The sequence below is a fragment of the Halichoerus grypus genome, chromosome 1, assembly GCF_964656455.1.
Source record: "Halichoerus grypus chromosome 1, mHalGry1.hap1.1, whole genome shotgun sequence".
NCBI classification, from domain to species: Eukaryota; Metazoa; Chordata; class Mammalia; order Carnivora; family Phocidae; genus Halichoerus; species Halichoerus grypus.
Window position 1 is genome coordinate 145216028 of NC_135712.1, and position 20051 is coordinate 145236078.

Sequence of the window (20051 nt, forward strand, 5' to 3'; positions counted from 1 at the left end):
GCTTTTCCTAATGTTAGCATCTTATAGCACCATAGAATGGTTAGCAAAGCCAGGGAATTAGCATTGGTACAGTGCTATTAACTAAATTCCCAAATTTATTGAATTTTACCAGTTGTACCACTGATGTCCTTTTTCTGTTCTAGGGTCTCTTGTTAACAGTTTGCTGTTATGCCTTCTTTTCCTCCTACTTCCTGTCCTTGTCTTTCATGGCCTTGTGGTTATTTCTCGGCTTTCCTGACCTTGGCTTTCATGACCATGACATTTTGAAGAGTACTGGTCAGGCATTTTGTAGACTGTCGCTCAAGCTGGGTTTGTCTAAGTGTTTCTTATGATTAGTATGTATGAGGTTATGCATTTTTGGCAAGAATACTACCAGCAAAGCTTTTTAAAATTCTCTATAGAGAAGTTTTGGAGGATTTAGACATAGAGATGATGGTTGAACTTTTTTTTTTTTTTAAAGATTTTTTTTTTTTTTTAATTTCTTTATTTGAGAGAGAGAGAATGAGAGAGAAAGCACATGAGAGGGGGGAGGGTCAGAGGGAGAAGCAGACTCCCCGCCGAGCAGGGAGCCCGATGCGGGACTCGATTCAGGGACTCCAGGATCATGACCTGAGCCGAAGGCAGTCGCTCAACCAACTGAGCCACCCAGGCACCCGATGGTTGAACTTTTTAATTAAAAGTCTCAGGATGAAAGTACCCTTTGTTGTTCCAAACTTATGGGTCAAACTACCTGTTTTTTCCCCTTTCTTGAGAAAACCAATTGTGTGCTTTCCTATTCATGCTGTTCACAGCTTCCTGCAATGGTGTGTTCTCTAATTCAACCACGAAGTCCTTACCATTCTTTAAAACCTCAGCCTCCCTCCAGCTCTTCCATAAACCTTGTCAGCCTAGAGTGCTTTCCGCATTCTCTAATATTTTAGAAAATTTTCTTTCTGTGGAATGTTCCAACTATAATTATGTCCTGCCCATTTTGCATTGTTCAATATTGTATTTTTTTTTGTTTAACAGGTTTTATCTTCCCAACCAGAGTATCAGCTCTCTGACCATAGGATTGTGTCTTTTATATCTTGGTTATCCCCCTTAGCACTTAGCATACTGTCTCACCCTCTCAGGTACCCAATAAGTATTTGTTGATATGACTAAATTTCTAACCTAGAGGTTGATTAGCTTAAGAAGATATCCTTTTAAGGATATCCTTACCAGGATAAAGTGCTTCTTTTTTAATGAAGCTTTAGTGTATTGCAGATATCAATTGAAGTGATATTTAAAAAATTTTATGTATTTCAAGTAAACTCTACCCTCAACGTGGAGTTTGAACTCACGACCCCAGAGATCAAGTGTCACATGTTCTACTGACTGAGCCAGCCAGGTGCCCTGAAATGATTTTATTTTTATAAATTATTATCTGTGTGTGTATATTTTAAGCTGAAGGGCAATGTTGAATTCTTTTTCTTTTTAGTGACAAATTTTCAGTGATTTTTTTTTTTTTATTCTGCCCTAATTGATTTATAATCTGGTACTAGGCGATATATTAGGAGACAGGTAGCTGTCTCAAAAGGCGTCTTAGAAGTTTTTTTGTTTTTTCTACCACAGATAATGAAACAACCACCAATTAAATTTGATCCGAAGATACTGCATCTACCGGCACATTCAGGTAGGATTATAGCGGCCTTGTCAAACACATGGACTCTTAGAAGATAGATATAAATCAGAAATTTAATAGCAAATGGAATATCTTATTTATTGAATAGCTAAGTTCCTGTGTTCTTGCCACCTGGCTATATTCTTGGGGCAGAGCCGTGTATGTCATAAACCTGTAATCCATTCGTGTGAGTGTTTCACCTTACTCAGCTGAGTCTGGGCTGCCCTGGACTCTTGGGGGAGTGAAAGTTCCTGTAAAGCTGGGTGGGCCCTTCTCTTGCCCTTGCCCCTTGTAGAGTCCATTGAATTTCCAACACTTATGGTGCTCTTGTGGGTACAGAGGGGTGGAGACCATAATGAAGAATTGAGATTCTGCTTCAGAGAGTGGGGCAGTTGACAACAGGGGTCAGATGGTTCACTTTTGTGGGAATGGAGATACTTATTGTATCTCATGATGTGGGAATGGAGATACTTAAGTTACTTAAAGGATGATTGTTATGTTTCCTTTCACCTAATGGGAAGTCTTAATTGGGATGAACATCAGAAATTGCTTTATACCTTAAATTTTGATGTATTTTGTTTGATAAAATCTATTTGCAGCTATTAAGCTAGATCCAGAAAAAACTTGTCATCATAGCTAGAGTATAATCTATAATTTAAAAGCAAATCAAAGTAAATTAAAAATAAATATATTCAAATTTAAATAAACTGTGCCAAGTAGAACCACTGTTCATGAAAACCTTAGAGGAGTATTTCAAAATAATATTCCTTCCCTTTCTCCCTTTATGCTGAATTATTTTAAGAAATTATTATTACAGGGGCGCCTGGGTGGCTCAGTCATTAAGCGTCTGCCTTCGGCTCAGGTCATGATCCCAGGGTCCTGGGATCGAGCCCCGCATCGGGCTCCCTGCTCTGCGGGAAGCCTGTTTCTCCCTCTGACTCTCCCCCTGCTTGTGATCCTGCTCTCACTGTGTCTCTCTCTGTCAAATAAATAAATAAAATCTTTAAAAAAAAAAAAAAAGTATTATTACAGCTTATTTTGTTTAAAGATAGAAATTAACTGAAACTGTGTTAGTTTTAGATGGCATCTCATTGCCCAGTTTTTGTTTTCTGTTTGTGGAGGGTTTGGACTTGGACTTTCCAGAGGACTATTAACCTGTTATGCTTAATAATTTCATTGGAACCTTTTAACAACTGTACAATTCTTGGCTTTTCTGATATTTTAAGGCTAGATTGCTTTATTTATACAAAGGGTATTTTGCTTTTTTGTAATACAGTTTAGCTTTGTATTTTGTTAGATTCTAGGTTGCAGGATGATTCTCCTGTAGGCATCTGTTATGCATAGTTTTCCATTCACATAGTGAAAAAGTCTCCATGGGTAGAAAAAGAGGAATCTAGAAGAATAAATAAAAGTAGTGTCATCTTCGGAGCACTTTTGGTTTTGACATTGTAAAGTTAGGACTTTCTTATTCCTAATCTTATTTATTGAAATTCTATGTTCCATTTATTTCTCTTGTAATGTTTTCAGCATTTTTTTTTTTTTTTACATGATACCCACTTTTAACATTTTCTTTCCTCTCCAGTGGATAAGTTAGTATTTCTAAAAGACCAAGAGTGGAATGACTTTTTGCAGCAAGTGTGCTCACAGATTGACTCCACTGAGAAGAGCATGGGGGCCTCCCGAGCCAAGCTCAATCTCCTTTGCTATCTGTGTGTTGTGGCTGGACACCGGGATGTGGCCACCCGGCTCCTCCATTCCCCGCTGGTATGTAGTTTGGTTGTAAAGACTCCTTTCCTGGTCCTTGCAGTGTGACTTTTGCATGTAACTTTTGTATTTCTGTTGAGATTAAAACGTTAGTGCTAAAATATTAATTTGATCTAATTACAGTGGAAAAAATGATTTATCAAGATTATAGGTTTGCCGAAATTATTGTTTAATCCTCACGTCTGAAAGCAGTTGAATAGACAGTAATCATGAACTTTTTTTGTTGTCTGCTAGTGCAGGATTCACATTTCCATTGTCTACAGGTCAGATGTGTTAGTCACTTTCTCTGTCATTTCATGAATGAAATGTACATCTTATTTTTTTTAATTCTAGTTCCAGTTGCTAATCCAGCATTTGCGAATAGCTCCAAACTGGGATATGTAAGTATCATTTATATTTTAATAAATTATTCATTAATAGTTACAACATATTTATCAAAAGCACATAGGTCCAAATTCTTATATACTGAAGTAATAGAATCGTAGGCAATCATAGGCATCCCAACTGCAAATTTAAAAAGATTTCAAAATAGGCCTTAAACTATTATAAATATAATTCTAGGAATATATAAACTACATCTGGACACTTTGTTACTGTTCCTCTTTTGAGTATTCTTTTTTTTTTTTTTTTAAGATTTTATTTATTTATTTGACAGAGACACAGTGAGAGAGGGAACACAAGCAGGGGGAGTGGGAGAGAGAGAAGCAGGCTTCCTGCCAAGCAGGGAGCCCGATGCGGGGCTCGATCCCAGGACCTTGGGATCATGACCTGAGCTGAAGGCAGACGCTTAATGACTGAGCCACCCAGGCCCCCCTCTTTTGAGTATTCTTTATTAAACACTTGATCCCTGTGTTTTAGTTTTGCTTCCTGCAGAGTTTTCCCTTGTGACTCTATCTTTCCCTTACGTGATGCATGACTTCCTCATGATGTTATTTAAAATCTAATGGGATTATGCTCTGTAAGCTCCTGATGGAAGGATGTATATTTGCTTATTATGCAGGCAGCATACCATGGTGGAAAAACACATTAGATAAAGGTTAGAAGGCTCTGGGCTCTGGTGGCCAGTGAGACCAGGCCGGATGATTACCTCTTTCTGAGTCTCAGCTCCATGGTGGGAGAGGGGGGTCTGTGTGGGGCAATGGAATTGAATGGGCTTTGGATACAGACATACCTGGGTGTGAATCACAGATCTGCCTTCTGGGCAAATTGCCTTAAGTGCTGAGCCTCATTTTCCTCAACTGTAAAATGGGGATAGTGTATCTACCTTGTAGATGTTAATAGTTAAACTTTGAACGCGATAAGTACATGAGCTACTTTGCATGGTGCCTGATTCTTCCTGGGTGGGTGGTAGATGTTGGAGCATGGAGGTTGCAGTGGTTGTGCTTGGTATTCTTAAGCCTACTTATCTTGTATTCTCGTTAGAGAAGCACACAAAAACATAAAGGTGAAGGGGTTTTGTGAAATGTGCTAATACCAATTATTCTTCCATGTTGGCGAAATTTGGGGGAAACGAGGTATTCACAAAATGCTTTTTTTTTTTTTTGCATAATTTTTGTTATGCATCTTCTAAGGTTACTTCCCCAAGGTAAAACTTGGCATTGCAAATAGGATTTTTAGGTGATTTTTGAGCATGTAAAACTTTGAGAGGGTTTGTGGTGTGCTCACTAAAAAGAAACCAACAAAACCGACACTTCAGCTAAAACTTATATCCTTGAATGGGGTGCCCCCTGCTGACTTGTAAAAATAGACATTTTTTTTTTTATCCTTTCCAAGTACTGTTCGCCCCCCCCATCTTTTAGATTGAAGCTTCCTTATAAAACAGCTTGTGTTTGAGGAAAATGATAAATAATTAGGTACATAAATCCTCTCCTTGGAACCTTCTTTTATTGTCTTCCTCCATTCAAACACCAGTTCTTCCGGCGGGGCCTTCTCTGACCCAGGTCATATCCCCTTAACAGCATATAAGGGTCCTCAACTTAGCTGGGGGATAACCACTGTTGAAGTAGATGTGTTTATTTTTTGGCTTTGTTCAGCATATAGAAAAACAAAATAGAATAACATGATAGAATGTTTTGTTTCTCCAAACTGAGGGTTGCTGGAGGGGAGAGAGGTGGGGGAGTGAGGTAACTGGATGATGAACATTAAGGAGGGCACATGATGAAATGAGCACTGGGTGTTATATAAGACTGATGAATCACTGCTCTCTACCTCTGAAACTAATAATACATTATATGTTAATTGAATTTAAATAAAATTTAAAAATGTTTTGTTTCTTCTTATAACATATGTTACGTACTTTTTTTGAGAGCGAGAGAGGGAGAGGGAGAGAGAGAATCTTAAGCAGGTGCCACGCTCAGCACGACCCTGAGATCATGACCTGAGCCAAAATCAAGAGTTGGACGCTTAACCGACTGAGCCACCCAGGCACCCATATGTTATGTATTTTTTAATGTCATCAACTATTTGTCTAGGATTTTTTTCAAGGTATGCCTTTTCTTCTATGCTAGGAATGCCTGATCATTTAATTTACCCTGTTCCCTATTTTTGGATACTATTATAACATTGTACATAGTATGTCGATGAACATTTTTGTGTTTAAATCTTGGTGCCTGTTTGTTTTTTCTTTTTTCCCCTTAGGGCAGATTTATAGAATTAGAACAAATGAGTACAAGGCAATAAATAGTTCTGCTACTTCTGATAAATTGCTTAAACATTCTTTAGAAACATTGTACTGACATGCATTCCCAGTTGATGTGTATAAAAATGCCCTTTTGTTAGAACTTTCAACAGTGGATGTTTATAAAATTTTGTATCCTTTGCCAGTCAACTTTATTGTGGTATATAATCCACATATAATAATGCATAATATTTTAAGAAACTGTATTAACTGTATTAACTGTGGGAATATACATCATATGAAATTGATCATTTTAGTAAGTATACAATTCAGTGGTTTCTGTACAACCATCATCACTATCAATTTCCAGAACTTTTTCATCATCCTAAACTGAAGCCATTACCCATTAAACTTTAGCTCCCTATTCCCCTTCTCCCAGTCCTGGTAAACTTTTATTCTACTTTTTGTTTCTATAAATTTGCTTATTCTATACCTAATATAATTGGATCGTACAACATTTATCTTTTTGCAGCTGGCTTAATTCACTTAGCTTAACATTTTCAGAGTTCAGCCATGTTGTAGCATGTATCAGAAGGTCCTCCCTTTCTAAGGTTGATTAACATCCCCTAGATGTATATGCCACATTTTATCTTTTTACCTGTTGGATACTTAGGTTGGTTCTACCTTTGGTTATTGCAGATAATACTGCTATGAGCATTGGTATACAAATATCTCTTTGAGTCTGCGCTGTCAGTTATTTTGGGTGTATTGAATTTATTGTTGGGTTATTTGGTAATTCTACCTTTTCATTTCTTGAGGAGACATCATACTGTTTTCCATAGCGGCTGTACTATTTTACATTCCCTCTAGCAGTGTACAAGGGTTCCGATTTCTCCACATCCTCTTCATCATCATTTTTTTTTTTAAATAGTAGCTGTCCTGATGGGTGTGAAGCTGTAAGTCATTGTGGTTTTGATTTGCATTTCACTGATGACTAGTAATGTTGAGCATCTTTTCATGTACTTATTGGCCATCTGTTTATCTCCTTTGGAGAAATGTCCGTTCATGTTCTTTGGCTATTTTCTAATTGGGTTGTTTTATGTTGTTGATTTGTAAGAGTTCTTCATATCTTCTGGGTATTAATCCCTTGTCAGATTATGTGACTTGCAAATATTTTGTCCCATTCTGTGGGTTACCTTTTCACTCTTGGTAGTGTCCTTTGAAACTCACATTTTCCACTTTTTCTTTTGTTGCCTGTGCTTTTAATGTCATATGCAAGAATTCATTGCCAAATTCAATGTCTTAAAGCTTTTCATCTCTTCTAAGAGTTTTACAGTTTTAGCTTTTATATTTAGGTCTTTGATCCATTTTGAGTTAATTTTTGTATATGGTGTTAGGTAAGGGTTTGACTTCATTCTTTTGCACATGCATATCCAGTTTTCCTAGCACCATTTGTTGAAAAGGCTATTCTTTCCCCATTGAATGGCACCCTCGTTGAAAATCTTTTGACCAGATATGTGAGGGTTTATTTAGTCTAAATATCAGTCTTTATGCCAGTCCCACAGTGTCTTGATTACCACAGCTTTGTAATAGTTAAGTTTTGCAGTCAGAAAGTGTGAGACCTCCAACTTTTTTCTGTTTTTCAAGATTATGTTGCTTAGTTGGGGTCCCTTGGGAGTCATATAAATTTTAGGAAGGATTTTCTAATTTTTGGTATAAGTTTGACAGTTGAATAAGGTAAAGTAAATGTTCATCATCAGTTTTTTAAATACAGTTTCTTTATTTGTGAATTTTTTGCTCTGTTTCACCTCTTAGTTGATTGGATTTCATTTTTTTCAGTAGTTTTTCTTTTTTTTTCCTTTTCTTTCCTTTCTTTTTTTATTAAAGATCTCTGAGTCTCTGCTTCTCTAGTTGTTACCTCCTCAAGGCTTTCTCTCTGGTTTTAGGGTTTAGGCTTAGGGGGCTGACTGAGACCTTCTTTTGCCCTTAGGCTCGCTCACCCCTGTGCCATGCTTTGGAGTTTGCTCTCTCTGTTTGCACAGCTCTGGAAGACTTAGGGCTGACCTGTGTTTTTCTTCTTTACATGTGACTAGTTTGATTGTTTTTCAGTGTCTGGATTTTTCTTTTTGTTCTAGGCCTGTGAAATTTTATTGGAATGTGTATTTCTTTTTACTAATTTGTTTTGGCAAATTAAGTCTAAGTGCTTCAGGCTTTCTTTACCTTCCCTGTTTCCTTAGGATCTCTTCTGTGTTTCATCCTTTTTCTGCTCCTGAAAGTTCTATAGGATGGGTGTGGGATTTCCTGTCTCTCTCTCTCTTTTTTTTCTATTTTTTTAAGATTTATTTATTTGAGAGAGAGAGAGCAGGAGGGACAGAGGGAGAGGGAGAGAGAATCTCAAGCAGACTCCACACTGAGCATAGAGCCCAACACGAGGCTCGAATTCATTACCCTGAGATCATGACCTAAGCTGAAACCAAGAGTCAGATGCTTAACGGAGTGCGCCACCCAGGTGCCCCTCCTGTCTCTTGACTCTTCATTTTCTTTTGCTTTCTCTCTCTTTTGTTGAGATATAATTTACATATCATAAAACTCATGTTTTTTGTTCGTCTGTATTGAGTTTATTTTTTAGAGCAGTTTTAAGTTACAGCAAAATTCAGAGGAAGGTACAGAGATTTCTCCTTTCCTTCCTGCCCCCACACAGGCTAGTCTCCCCTATTATCACCATCCCCCACTAGAGCAGTACTTTGGTTAGAACTGATAAACCTACATTGGCACATTATAATCACCCATGGTTCATAGCTTACAGTACAGTTCACTCTTGGTTTTATATGTCCATGGGTTCGGACAACTGTATAATGACCTGTATCATACAGAGTATTTTCATTGCCCTCAAAAATCTGTGCTCTGCCTATTCATCCCTCTGACAATCACTGAACTTTTACTTTCTCCATAGTTCCACCTTTTCCAGAATGCTCTACTGGGAATCCTACAATATTGGGATCCTACAGTATGTAGCCTCAGATTGGCTTCTTTCACTTAGTAATATGCATTTAAGTTTCCTCCATCTCTTTTCATAGCTTGACAGCTCATTTCTTTTTAGTGCCAAATATCTCCTTGTCTTCATGTACCACAGTTTATTCACATACTGAAGTATACCCTGGTTGCTTCCAAGTTTAGCGTTTATGAATAAAGCTGCTGTAAACACCATGTGGACATATGCTTTCAACTCCTTTGGGTAAGTCCCAAGGAGTATGATTGCTGGATCGGGTGGTAAGAGTATGTTTAGTTTTGTAAGAAACTTCCAAACTGTCCTCCAAAGTGGCTGTACTATTCTGTATTCCCATCAACAATGAATGAGAGTTCCTGTTGCTCCATAGCCTTGCTAACATTTGGTGTTGTCAGTGTTTTGGATTTTGGCCATTCTTATGGGGGGATAGTAGTATATTGTTTTAATTTGCATTTCCCTGATGACATATGATGTGGAGTGTTTTCTCGTATTTTTATTTGCCATCTGTTTATCTTTTTTGCCGAGGTATCTGCTAAGATCTTTGGCTCACTTTTTCATTGGGTTGTGTTCTTATTGTTGAGTTTTAAGAGGTCTTTGCACATTTTGAAAGACAGTCTTACATTAGGTATGCCTTTTGTAGATATCTTCTTCCAGTCTGTGGCTTGTCTTTTTCATTCTCCTGATGTTATCTTTCACAGAATAGTTTTTATTTAAATAAAGTCCAGGTTATTAATTATTTCTTTCATGGTCTGTGCCTTTGGTGGTTGTATCTAAAAAATCCTTGCCACACCTGAGGTTATGTAGGTTTTTTTTTTTTTCCTATGTTACCTTCTAGCAGTTTTATACTTTGACATCTTACATTTAGATCTTTGATCTGTTTTGAATTTTTGTAAAGTGAGTAAGATCTGTTTCCAGATTCATTTTTTTTTTTTTTTTTGCATGTATGCTAGCACCATTTGTTGAAAAGACCATCTTTACTCCATTGTATTGTCTTTGCTCCTTTGTCAAAGATCCTTTAAGTATATTTGTGTGAGTCTATTTCTTAGTTCTCTGTTCTGTTTCATTGACCTTTTTGTTTATTCTTAATACCACACTGTCTTGATGACTAACTTTATAGTGAACCTTGATGAAGTCAGGTGGCATCAGTCCTCCAGCTTTGCTCTACTTTGTCAATATTGTGTTGGCTATTTTGGATCTTCTACCTCTCCATATAAACCTTTAGAATCACTGTATCAATATTCATAAAATAACTTGCTGGGATTTTGTTTGGAATTCTATCGAATCTCAGGATCACACTGGGAGGAACTGACATCTGGACAATATTGAGTTGCCTTATCCATGAATATGTAATAACCTCTCTATTTTCTTAGTTTTTTGATTTCATTAATCATAATTTTGTAGTTTCTGATATAGTCCTGTATATATTTTGTTAGATTTATTCATAAGTATTTCATTTTGGGGTGTTAATGTAAATGGTGTCTTGTTTTTAATTTCATATCTCACTTGTTCATTGCTGGTATATAGGGAAGTGATTGACTTTTATATGTTAACCTTGTATCCTGCACCTTGCCATAATCACTACTTCCTGGAGGTTTTTTTTTTGGGCAAGGGGGGAAGGGGAGTCAATTCTTTAGGATTTTCTACAGACAGTTATGTCCTATGTGAACAAAGACAGCTTTATTTCTTCCCTCTTAATCTGTCTACCTTTTGTTTCTTTTTCTTGTCTTATTGCGTTAGCTAGAGCTTTCAGTATGATATTGAAGAGTGGTGGTGAGAGGCAGCAGACTTGCCTTGTACCTGATCTTAGTGGGAAATTTTTGAGTTTTTCAGTATTAAGTAGGATATTGGTTGTAGGTTTTTTGTCGATAGTCTTTATCAAGTTGAAGAAGTTCCCCCTCTATTTCTAGTTTACTAAGAGTTTTTATCATGAATGGGTGTTAGATTTTTGTCAAATGCTTTTTCCTCATGTATTGATATGATTCTGTGATTTTTTTTTTCTTTTTATTTGTAGATGTGATGGAAATTCTTTTTTAAAAACTGTAAATTCAGTGGTTATTAGCATATTCACAAAGTTCTGCAACCGTCACCATTATCTAATTACAGAACATTTTCATCATCCAATGAAACCCCATATCCATTGCCCCTGTCCCTCTGGTCCCTGCAAACCACTAATCTACTTTCTTTTATAGATTTACCTATTTTGAATATTTCATATAAATGAAATATACAAAATGTATTTAATTCTTTATGTGGCCTCTTTCACTTAGCATAATGTTTTCAGGGTTTGTCAGTGCTGTAGTATGTATCAGTACTTCATTCTTTTTATGACTGGATAATGTTCCATTGTACGATAATATCATATTTTGTTTATCCATTCTTGATGAACACTTGGGTTGTTTCCAAATTTGGCTTTTATGAATGATGCTGCTGTGAACATTTGTGCACAAGGTTTTATGTGAATATGTTTTCATTTCTCTTGGATATATACATAGTAGTGGAATTGTTGGGTCATATAGTAATTCTTTGTTCAGCCTTTTGAAGAACTGCCAGACTTTGTGTTCTTCCCTGATTTTATCTTTGAGCTTTCAGGTTTGATATTTATCCCTGCTCATTTTATTCTTTTATTCTTTTTTTTTTTTTTAAAGATTTTATTTATTTATTTGACAGAGACACAGTGAGAGAGGGAACACAAGCAGGGGGAGTGGGAGAGGGAGAAGCAAGCTTCCTGCTGAGCAGGGAGCCCGATGCGGGGCTCGATCCCAGGACCCTGGGATCATGACCTGAGCCGAAGGCAGACGCCTAATGACTGAGCCACCCAGGCGCCCCCCGCTCATTTTATTCTTGAGGATCTCTATTTTATTTTAACAATCATATGAAACAATTTTTTTTCATTGTATTCTGATTCTTTAGCAGCCCGTATTGGTCTATAATGTATTTTTGAATTTGAGGACAAATTGCAGGATTATAAAAATTCTGTTTTGGAACAGAATTTAGGGTTATAAATATTATGACTAGTATTTAGGGTTTAACAGTAGGATTATACAAGTTCTATTCTTATCTCCTTAGCCTGTGGGTCACTTCTTTTTCATCACGGTCTTGCTTTTTAGTGCTGTTAGTTCCTCAAATTCTTGGTGGTCTTTGGTACTTATTTATATTATGAATAAATGGTTAAATTGATCAGTATAGAAGTTGGCAATACAAATTTTCCCTATGCTTCTCTAAGTCTGTTTCTCCAGCAACTTCTTTAAAGTAAAGGGCGGGCATGTGAGTGGTGATGCCTGTTGGCTGGTTGACTTACATGTTGGGAGTCCAGCTGGCTGAAGAGCAGGTAGGCAGGCTGGAGGCCTACTCAAGAGTTGCCAGGATGGGTTTTTCTTTGGGATGGAGCTGGCTTTCCTCCACTAACCCTCTTTTCCGCTTTAGTATCTGCTGTAGAGGACCACAGTCTCTGGTTCCCACATCCACATCTGTATACAACCTTAGGGTAGATTGCTTACTATAGGAATAATTTTCCATTTTTATCCTGGAGGCCAGGACTGTAGGGTTTATTTTGTGTACCAAGGAGGGAGATGGCAAGGCAGCAGGACCTGCTTGGCCCACTTATTCATTGTGCGGTTTTGTAATCTGGTGATCGTCCAATGGCTCATCTCATCTTTGCCTTCTGTTTTAGTTTACTCTGAGTCTCTGGGCTTCCTTGGGAAGATCTGTCTTTATCTGTGGTTCTTAGGGATTTCTTCTGTTCATTTTCTGTCAATATGATTTCCTCTATGCTTGTCGTCTGGGATTTCCTCAAACATTTTGGTCTACTTTCAGCCCTCCTTTCTGTTTCCATTTATCATTTAATTATAAATTATGTTTTCTTTTAGCAGACTCTTGACAGAACAGAAAGGTGGGTGTCAGTGTCCAGTCTTCTATGTAAAGCAGAAAAACGTCTAAGTTTCAACTTGTGCTTTTGTGTTGATTGTGATTGTGCCTGGTGGACATTTTCAGTTTTCATTTGAAACATAAGATATACAAAAGTGCTTCTGAATTTACAAATGTTTAGGTTTTTTACTTTTTTTTGCTTTATATGTGCTATTTCACTTTTATAACATAATATGTTCTATAGAATTTCAGCCTTTGAGGATTCTGTGCATTTATCTTTGTGGTCTAATACGAAATCTTTTTTTTTTTTTTTTAAATTTTATTTATTTATTTGAGAGAGAGAGAGAGAGAGTGAGAGAGCACAAGTGGGGAGGAGAGGGAGAAGCAGGCTCCCCGCAGAGCAGGGAGCCCGATGTGGAACTCGATCCCAGGAACCTGGGATCATGACCTGAGCCAAAGGCAGATGCTTAACTGACTGAGCCACCCAGGCGCCCAATACGAAATCATTTTTAAAAATGTTATTAATGTAGTAAGTGATGTGGTAATGGTAGCTAACCCATACAGCACATATTAGATGTCGGACAACATGGTAATTTCTTCACGTGGATTATCTCTTTTGATTCTTTGAACAACTTGAGGTACATATTGTAGTCAGTCCTATTTAACATAAAAGTAACCAGGCACATGAAGGATGAGTAACCCCCCCTCCCCTTCCCCCCTCCCCCTTCCCCCCCCCTTTCCTCCACTTCGTTGCGGGGACAAGGCTGGGCCCAGGCCATTTCATTCCAGAGTAATAAATACTGCCCTATCCCACCTCTCACTGAGTAAGTGTGGTCACTGTAGATTGTAGTAAGTTTGGTATATACATCTGTTACTTTGACCTTGCTAGTTTTATTATGACTGCTTGTACACATGTATTCACTGTAGCCTCCTTGCTGTGCTTGGAAGAGAAGAAGGTTGAAATTTCCCATTACTCTTGGGTGTTCTTTGTTACATGGTGTATAACAATACCCTTTGTAGGTTATATTACTTTTAGTTTACAAGGAATCTTTTTCTCATTTAGTGATGTTAGCCTTAAATTTTTTTTGCGATTTATATTGAAAACCCTGTTCACTTTTGTTTATCTCGTGCAGTCGTATATTCACTCCTTTCCTATTAATATGTTTAGTTACCTTATATTTGATGTCGATGTTCTATTCATTCAACAAACATTTATTGAGGGCCTTCTTGATGCGAGGGACTGTCTTGGTGTTGGCATTAGTGAGCAGTACCAAGCCTTGCATTCATGGCCTTCTAGGCTGGTGGGGGACAGAGATAATAAACAAGTAAATACATGAAGAAGGAACTACATTTTAGATCTACTCTGTCTAATGTGGTAGCCACTAGCCATATGTGGTTATTAAAATTTTTTTTTTAAAGATTTTATTTATTTATTTGACAGAGAGATAGCGAGAGCAGGAACACAAGCAGGGGGAGTGGGAGAGGGAGAAGCAGGCTTCCTGCCGAGCAGGGAGCCCGATGTGGGACTCGATCCCAGGACCCCGGGATCATGACCTAAGCCGAAGGCAGACGCTTAACGACTGAGCCACCCAGGCGCCCTGGTTATTAAAATTTAAATTTAAAAGTAATTCCACAAAAAATTAGTTCTTCACTTGTACCAGCTATATTTTAAGTGCTCAATAGTCACATGTAACCAATGGATACTCTTTTGAACAATGAAGATATGGAACATATCTGTCCTTGCATGAAGATTATTTGCCAGTGCAATTTTGGATAATGTTGTGAATATGGGGACACTTCTGAGATACAGTGTAACGGGACACTAGGGGCATCCAAAGTGGTGGCATTTAAGAAGAAAGTGGATTATGAGAAGAAGTCCATTTTTTGAGGGCATCGTATATAGGATATAGTTGTATGTAAGTATTTGGTATAAACTGAAAAATGTTTTTATTACTTTAAATAGTTTATAACTTAAAACTAAGAATTTTAAGATAGTGTGTTATCTTTTGTTCTGATAGGATCGTTTCTGACGAGATTGGGGAAAATAGCATGTTGTAATACATTTTTCTTTTAGTTCTTTTAGTTCTTTACTTTTGTAGATTGAAAAAACAGGTTAGTGTTTTGTAAGTACTTTGGGCTTGTCCTTGAACCAAGATAAGTTTTTGTTTTGCATCCCCTAATTCAGTAGTCAGTTTTTGATAATGTTATATTTTTATTTTTTTATGTTCAGTTAGCCAGTATATAGTATATCATTAGTTTTTGATGTATTCAGTGATTCATTAGTTGCGTATAACACCCAGTTCTCATTGTAAAAAAATTTAGAAGTTAATCCATCTATCCCTTGAAATTGCACACATGTGGAAATTGAAGCATAATTGACTTGGCTGTGGTCACAAAATGGGTCAGTGGCAGAGCAGTGAGTAGGTGCTTTTTCTTGTAACTTTTGGTCCAATGCCCTACCAAATCTTTTTCAAAATGATCACTTTTAAAGTATAATCTTTTTAAGACAGTCTCTTCAACACATGGTGTTGGGAAAACTGGGCAGCCACATGCCGAACAATAAAACTGGACCACTTTCTTACACCAAATACAAAAATAAACTCAAAATGGATTAAGGGCTTAAATGTGAGACCTGAAACCATAACAATCCTAGAAGTGAGGACAGGCATTGATGTATCTGACATCAGCCATAGCAACATTTTTCTAGATATGTCACCTGAGGCAAGGGAAATAAAATAAAAAATAAACTATGGGGATTACATCAAAATAAAAGCTTCTGCACAGTGAAGGAAACAAAACTAAAAGGCAACCTATGGAATAGGAGAAGATATTTGCAAATGACCTATCGATAAAATTTATATAACTCAACACCCAGAAAACAAACAATCCAAATAAATGGCGGAAGACATGGACAGACATTTCTCTGAAGAAGACATTGGGATGACCAACAGACACATGAAAAGATGTTCAGCATCACTGATGATCAGGGAAATGCAAATCAGAACTAAGGAGATACCACCTCACACCTGTCAGAATGGCTAAAATCAACAAGAAACAAGTGCTGGTGAGGATGTGGAGAAAGGGGAACCCTCCGGCACTGTTGGTGGGAATGCAAGCTGGTACAGCCACTCTGGAAAATAGTATGGAGGGTCCTCAAAATATTAAAAATAGAACTACCCTATGATCCAATAATTACACTACTATTTACCAGAGAATACAAAAACACTAATTCAAAGGGATACATGCACCCGTGTGTATTTTGCAGAATTATTTACAATAGCCAAACTGTGGAAGCAGCCCAAGTGTCCATTGATAGATGAATGGATAAAGAAGACATAATGCAATACTATTCAGCCATAAAGAAGAATGGAATCTTGCCATTTGTGACAATATGGATGGAGCTAGAGTATAATGTTAAGCAAAATAAGTCAGCCAGAGAAAGACAAAAACCATATGATTTCACTCATATATGGAATTTAAGAAACAAACAAACCAAAAAACAGACTCTTAACTATAGAGAACAAACTGATGGTTATGAGAGAGAAGGTGGGTGGGGGGGATGGGTGAAATAGGTGATGAGGATGAAGGAGTGTACTTGTGATGTGCACCGGGTGTTGTATGGAAGTGTTGAATCACTATATTGTACACCTGAAACTTATAAAACACTGCATGGTAAGTACACTGGAATTAAAATTTAAATAACAGTATAATGTTTTTTATTTAGAGGCAGGATGCTAGTCATACAAATGCCTAGGACTTCTTTAATTTGTATATGTTAAGAGATTTGAATGGCTAATTCAAGAAGTGTTGAAATCCATAAGAATTATGTCTGTATGTTAGAGTTCTGACAACATCAACACTTTCCTGTGGTCCTTCTAGGAGTTGTTTCCCTCCATGGGTCCTCTGTAGTTTATTTTACTACTATTTTATTTATTTTAGAACCTGAAAAGTGAGACTCTCTGGCTGGTGTACACACTAATTAGTCCAGAGAACATGCAAGCATCAGTATGAATACAGTGCTCAAAAAAAAAAAAAAAGATACGGTTGTCATCAACTCACATGTCCAACTATTTTCTCCAGTTAAAAAAAACTTACGACTAAACTTTAACAAATCATCTGTAAATGATATTTAAGAATTTATTGACCTTATTTTCTGTTGGATAATGATACAGAAACACCTCACTAAAACTAGTAGTTTTTGGAACAATATTTGTAAGATCTAGGATTGTAAAAATTTCTATAAAAGTGGATATATAAATATGTTTAACTGTTCTGATATTTTTTACCACTTATATATAAAATCCTTGGTCTACTAATAAGTAGGACATAACCTTTGCCAAATACTGCTGTACTCAGAAGTAAAAGGGTTAATTACATTTTTTTCTCCTCTCTGGTTAAGGCCTTTCAAAAATTGTATTTTGTATTTTACTACGAAAGCCCAGCTTGTTCAACTTGAGTCACTATTACAGACGGTCCTGCAGAGGGCACTGCTGTTCTTGTCTCTTCATGTACACAAGCGTCATATATGTGGAGGAGTGAATGCTCACCCCATTTTTATCTTATCTTAATGCTCATAATTGTGAAACATAACTAACTAGGGTTGGCTACTTGGGTCTCTAACTCTCCTCTTCAGAGCTTATTTTTCTCCATTTACAGACGGGCCAAGGTTGCTCGGGTGATTGGTTTACTGGCCTCGCACACAACTGAGCTCCAGGAAAATACACCTGTTACTGAGGTAATTCTCTTTTTATGACTGGAATGTTATGAATGACAAAAAAAGGTTGTTCCTGATTTGTAATTTAGAACACGCAGCTTCCATTGACCTTCACTTAAGTTTTCTTTGTGCAATTGTGGCAATTATAAAATAACCTCAGTAGACCCTTAGGCGTAAACACAGCCGCACATTTACAACCTATTCTGTTATTAAAGGTGATATGGTGGAGTTAAAAGGCCTTTGGGCTCTATTCATCATTATTTCAAGAATTTTTGGATAACCCTTATTTCATTACTAGTTTTCTTGTAGTCTACCCAACATTTTATTATACCTAATTTATTTCCTAGTTGAAACACAGCTCACAATTCTGATTAAAATCCTTTTCACCCTGAATTCAGTGTTTTCATCGTCACCAGTTGTCAGTTACTTCTGACAGCAATCCCAGTATTTAATGGCCATGCATACTTGAAAGATATTTTGAAATATCAGGCATTTATTTCAAGTACCGATACTAGGAAGCATTTCTTTGTTAATTAGTAAATCTAAGTCCCATCAAGTGAATGCTACCATTGAACTGCCTTTTTGAGCATCCTTTATCCTTTGGACTAGGGGAGTGTCAAGCGTCGAAATAGGCGAAAAGAACCAAGGCTTTTAAGGGCAAGGGCAATAACTTTTTTTTTTTTTTAAGATTTTATTTATTTATTTGAGAGAGAGAGAATGAGAGAGAGCACACGAGAGGGGGGAGGGTCAGAGGGAGCAGCAGACTCCCTGCTGAGCAGGGAGTCCGATGCGGGACTCGATCCAGGGACTCCAGGATCATGACCTGAGCCGAAGGCAGTCGCTTAACCAACTGAGCCACCCAGGCGCCCCAGGGCAATAACTCTTGAAGGAAGGAGAAAGTGGGGAGAAGGAAGTGGGAAGAAGAGGGGATTTTTATAGAGCCGGAACCTGGTGGTGTGGTATTTGGGGCTTTAGGAGGAATTGTTTAGCCAAGTATTGTCCAATAGAACTTTCTGTAATGATGGAAAATGTTCTGTAACTTTGCTGTCCAGTACCTCAGCCAGTTGCTGGGATGGCATCCCAGTTAGCCCTGGTCTGAGTGGACGTGAACGGACAGTTAATTTAAGGTCCCTGCATTTCCTTTGCTTTTAATTCCATCCCTATTTCCTGGAAACTGTGAGATCTCTGCGGAGATCTACAGGAAATGTCACTAAGTCTAACCTTTTTCTTGTTTTCATGGGACCAAGAAGAATGAATTGTGACCTATGCAACCCCTGATGGTACCCAACTTGGCTATCAGAGATGTATAAACTTGATTTTTCTTTTTAAGACCAAGCAGATAGGGTGGTATCACTAAGCAGAGAGGCTTTTAGCTCATAAGTGGGGGGCTTCTTCTGATGACTCAGAGGAAGAGTTTCCAGTGAAACAGAGTGGTACTGTAGGAGATGGAAGAGAAGTTAAAGAAAATTCTAAGACAAAGTCCTGACATTCTAGAGGGCGTTCCTAGATAATCAAAACAGGCAGTCAGTGCTCAGGAGCAGTGTGCCATGAAGAGTGAGCCCCTGAAGATGTAAAATATGACTGTTGAATTAAAATGTTCAGTAGGTGCCATGATGAGTAGGGTGAATACTTTAGGAAGCTGAGTTAGTGGATTTGAAGATCAGCTGGATGAATTCTTTTATTCAGAAGGAAAAGAGAAAGGTTAAAAATTATTAACTAAAAAAGAATGGAAGAGAGTTCCAGAAGATCTGTTCTGCTGTCCAGTATGGCAGACACTAGCCCAAAATGACTATTGGGCCTTTGAAAAGCAGGTAGTCTGAATTGAGATGAGCTGAATACCAGATTTTGAAGACTTAATAGGGGGGTGGGGGGGAGCATCTCACCTGTAAATTTTTTATAGATTACATTTTCAAATGATAATATTTTGGATATATTTGGATAAATACATTATTACAATTAATTTCACTTTTTATTTTTTGCTGTGGCTCCTGGAAAATTTTAAATTACCTTTGTGGCTTGAATTGTATTTCTATCGGACTGTACTTGTCTAAGATAAACATAATGGGATTTCAAGGAGAGATCAAAGCAAACATTCATGAAAGAAATAATAGAAGAAAATTTCACCCTGAGCTGAAGAAAGACTCAATCTTTAGATGAAAGGTTTCACCAAATGTCAGGCAAGATATTGAAAAAAGATGCACATTTAGACCTATCCTGGTGAAATTTGTAATTACAAAGAGAAAAAGAAAACCAAAATTCAGGTTATAAACAAACAAAAGTGAATTAGACTTGCATATAATTTATTTGTAACACTACAAGCTGAAGATATGGAAAACAATAGGAATAGAACAACACTTAAGGGATCGTGTGACCTTAAATTTCTCTGTGCAGCCATCTTATTGCCTGCTTGTGAGGGCAAAAGGAAGACTTTTTCAGAAATTCA

The 20051-nt window shown here is 37.3% G+C and overlaps 1 protein-coding gene across 4 annotated transcripts in view; it reads left to right on the forward strand.

The window, feature by feature from the left end:
- The window catches only part of ULK4 (unc-51 like kinase 4), a 594792-nt gene that overhangs the window by 38854 nt on the left and 535887 nt on the right, over positions 1 to 20051 (forward strand). For all 4 annotated transcript variants that reach the window (XM_078073211.1, XM_036080328.2, XM_078073222.1 and 1 more), the window contains exons 14-17: positions 1594 to 1654; positions 3225 to 3406; positions 3740 to 3786; positions 17551 to 17629. In XM_078073211.1, coding sequence (XP_077929337.1) covers positions 1594 to 1654; positions 3225 to 3406; positions 3740 to 3786; positions 17551 to 17629 — 369 coding nt within the window. The remainder of the gene's footprint in view (positions 1 to 1593; positions 1655 to 3224; positions 3407 to 3739; positions 3787 to 17550; positions 17630 to 20051) is intronic.